The 1,483-nt window shown below is 41.1% G+C and overlaps 1 protein-coding gene across 1 annotated transcript; it reads left to right on the forward strand.

Annotated features, from left to right (window-relative positions):
• The first annotated feature begins 232 nt into the window (after window positions 1-232).
• Window positions 233-820, forward strand: LOC100604294 (cytochrome c-like). Its single transcript, XM_030803306.1, has 2 exons — window positions 233-524; window positions 819-820. Coding segments are annotated over exons 1-2 (282 nt in total). The 5' UTR covers window positions 233-244.
• Window positions 821-1,483: the final 663 nt, after the last annotated feature.

Genomic DNA, 1,483 nt, shown 5'->3' on the forward strand with positions numbered 1-1,483 from the left:
AAAAATTATATTCATTGTTATAAAATATTCCATCATCTGGCCGGGCACAGTAGCTCATGCCTATAATCCCAGCACTTTGGGAGGCCGAGGCAGGTAGATCACATGAGGTCAGGAGTTGGAGACCAGCATGGCCAACATGACGAAAACCCATCTTCACTAAAAATATAAAAACTAGAGAGAGTGGGGATGTCCGGCTTCAGAGTGGGAGTCTTCGTTGCGCCAGCGACTAAAAAGAGAATTAAATATGGGTGATGTTGAGAAAGGCAAGAAGATTTTTATTACGAAGTGTTCCCAGTGCCACACTGTTGAAAAGGGAGGCAAGCACAAGACTGGGCCAAACCTCCATGGTCTCTTTGGGTGGAAGACAGGTCAGGCCCCTGGATACTCTTACACAGCCGCCAATAAGAACAAAGGCATCATCTGGGGAGAGGATACACTGATGGAGTATTTGGAGAATCCCAAGAAGTACATCCCTGGAACAAAAATGATCTTTGTCAGCATTAAGAAGAAGGAAGAGGCTGGGTGTGGTGGCTCACACCTGTAATCCCAGCACTTTGGGAGGCTGAGGCGGGTGGATCACGAGGTCAGGAGATCAAGACCATCCTGGCTAACACAGTGAAACCCCGTCTCTACTAAAAATATAAAAAATTAGCCAGGCGTGGTGGCAGGTGCCTGCAGTCCCAGCTACTCGGGAGGCTGAGGCAGAAGAATGGCGTGAACCCGGGAGGTGGAGCTTGCAGTGAGCCGAGATCACGCTACTGCACTCCAGCCTGGGCAACAGAGCGAGACTACATCTCAAAAAAAAAAGAAGAAGGAAGAAAGGGCAGACTTGATACCTTATCTCAAAAAAGCTACTAATGAGTAATAATTGGCCACTGCTTTATTTATTACAAAACAGAAATATCTCATGACTTTTTTATGTGTACCATCCTTTAATAGATCTCATACACCAGAATTCAGATCATGAGTGACTGACAGAATATTTTGTTGGGCAGTCCTGATTTAAAACTAAGACTGGCTTGTGGTTAAATGACTATGTTCAGTTTTTGAATTTTAATAGTAACTCCAATTCAGTAAATGCTATCACTGTTTACCCCTTTTAAAGATACGATTAGACTTCGTTAGTAATGTTCAACTTTTCACAAAGATAGTGAGTGCCATCTTAAAACTTACTGGAGATTGGTTTTATATTTAGATTTATATAACTGGTTATGTGAATATATTTAAATACGGGGGAAATTCCTACACTGTCTTAGAACCAAGCAAGATTCACCTGTGTTTTGTGTTCATTTGCCTCTTAAAGGCAAGGGTTGAAGATAAATAAGGTAGCAATGTCTATAGTTTTGGCCTTAACTATGCCAACCTAATTATAATTCCCTGTATTTAAAATGGTTTCTTTTACTTATTGAAAGGCATTTTAGTGTGGTTTATGTGTAATATTAAAGATTATTCAACACCTCTCACATCTTATAGATCTATAAGG

Source organism: Nomascus leucogenys, chromosome 22a (genome assembly GCF_006542625.1).
Source record: "Nomascus leucogenys isolate Asia chromosome 22a, Asia_NLE_v1, whole genome shotgun sequence".
Classification (NCBI taxonomy): Eukaryota; Metazoa; Chordata; class Mammalia; order Primates; family Hylobatidae; genus Nomascus; species Nomascus leucogenys.

What these genes read in the sequence shown, in the direction of transcription:
- LOC100604294 (XM_030803306.1), top strand. Translation starts at nt 245, where the DNA reads ATGGGTGATGTTGAGAAAGGCAAGAAGATTTTTATTACGAAGTGTTCC.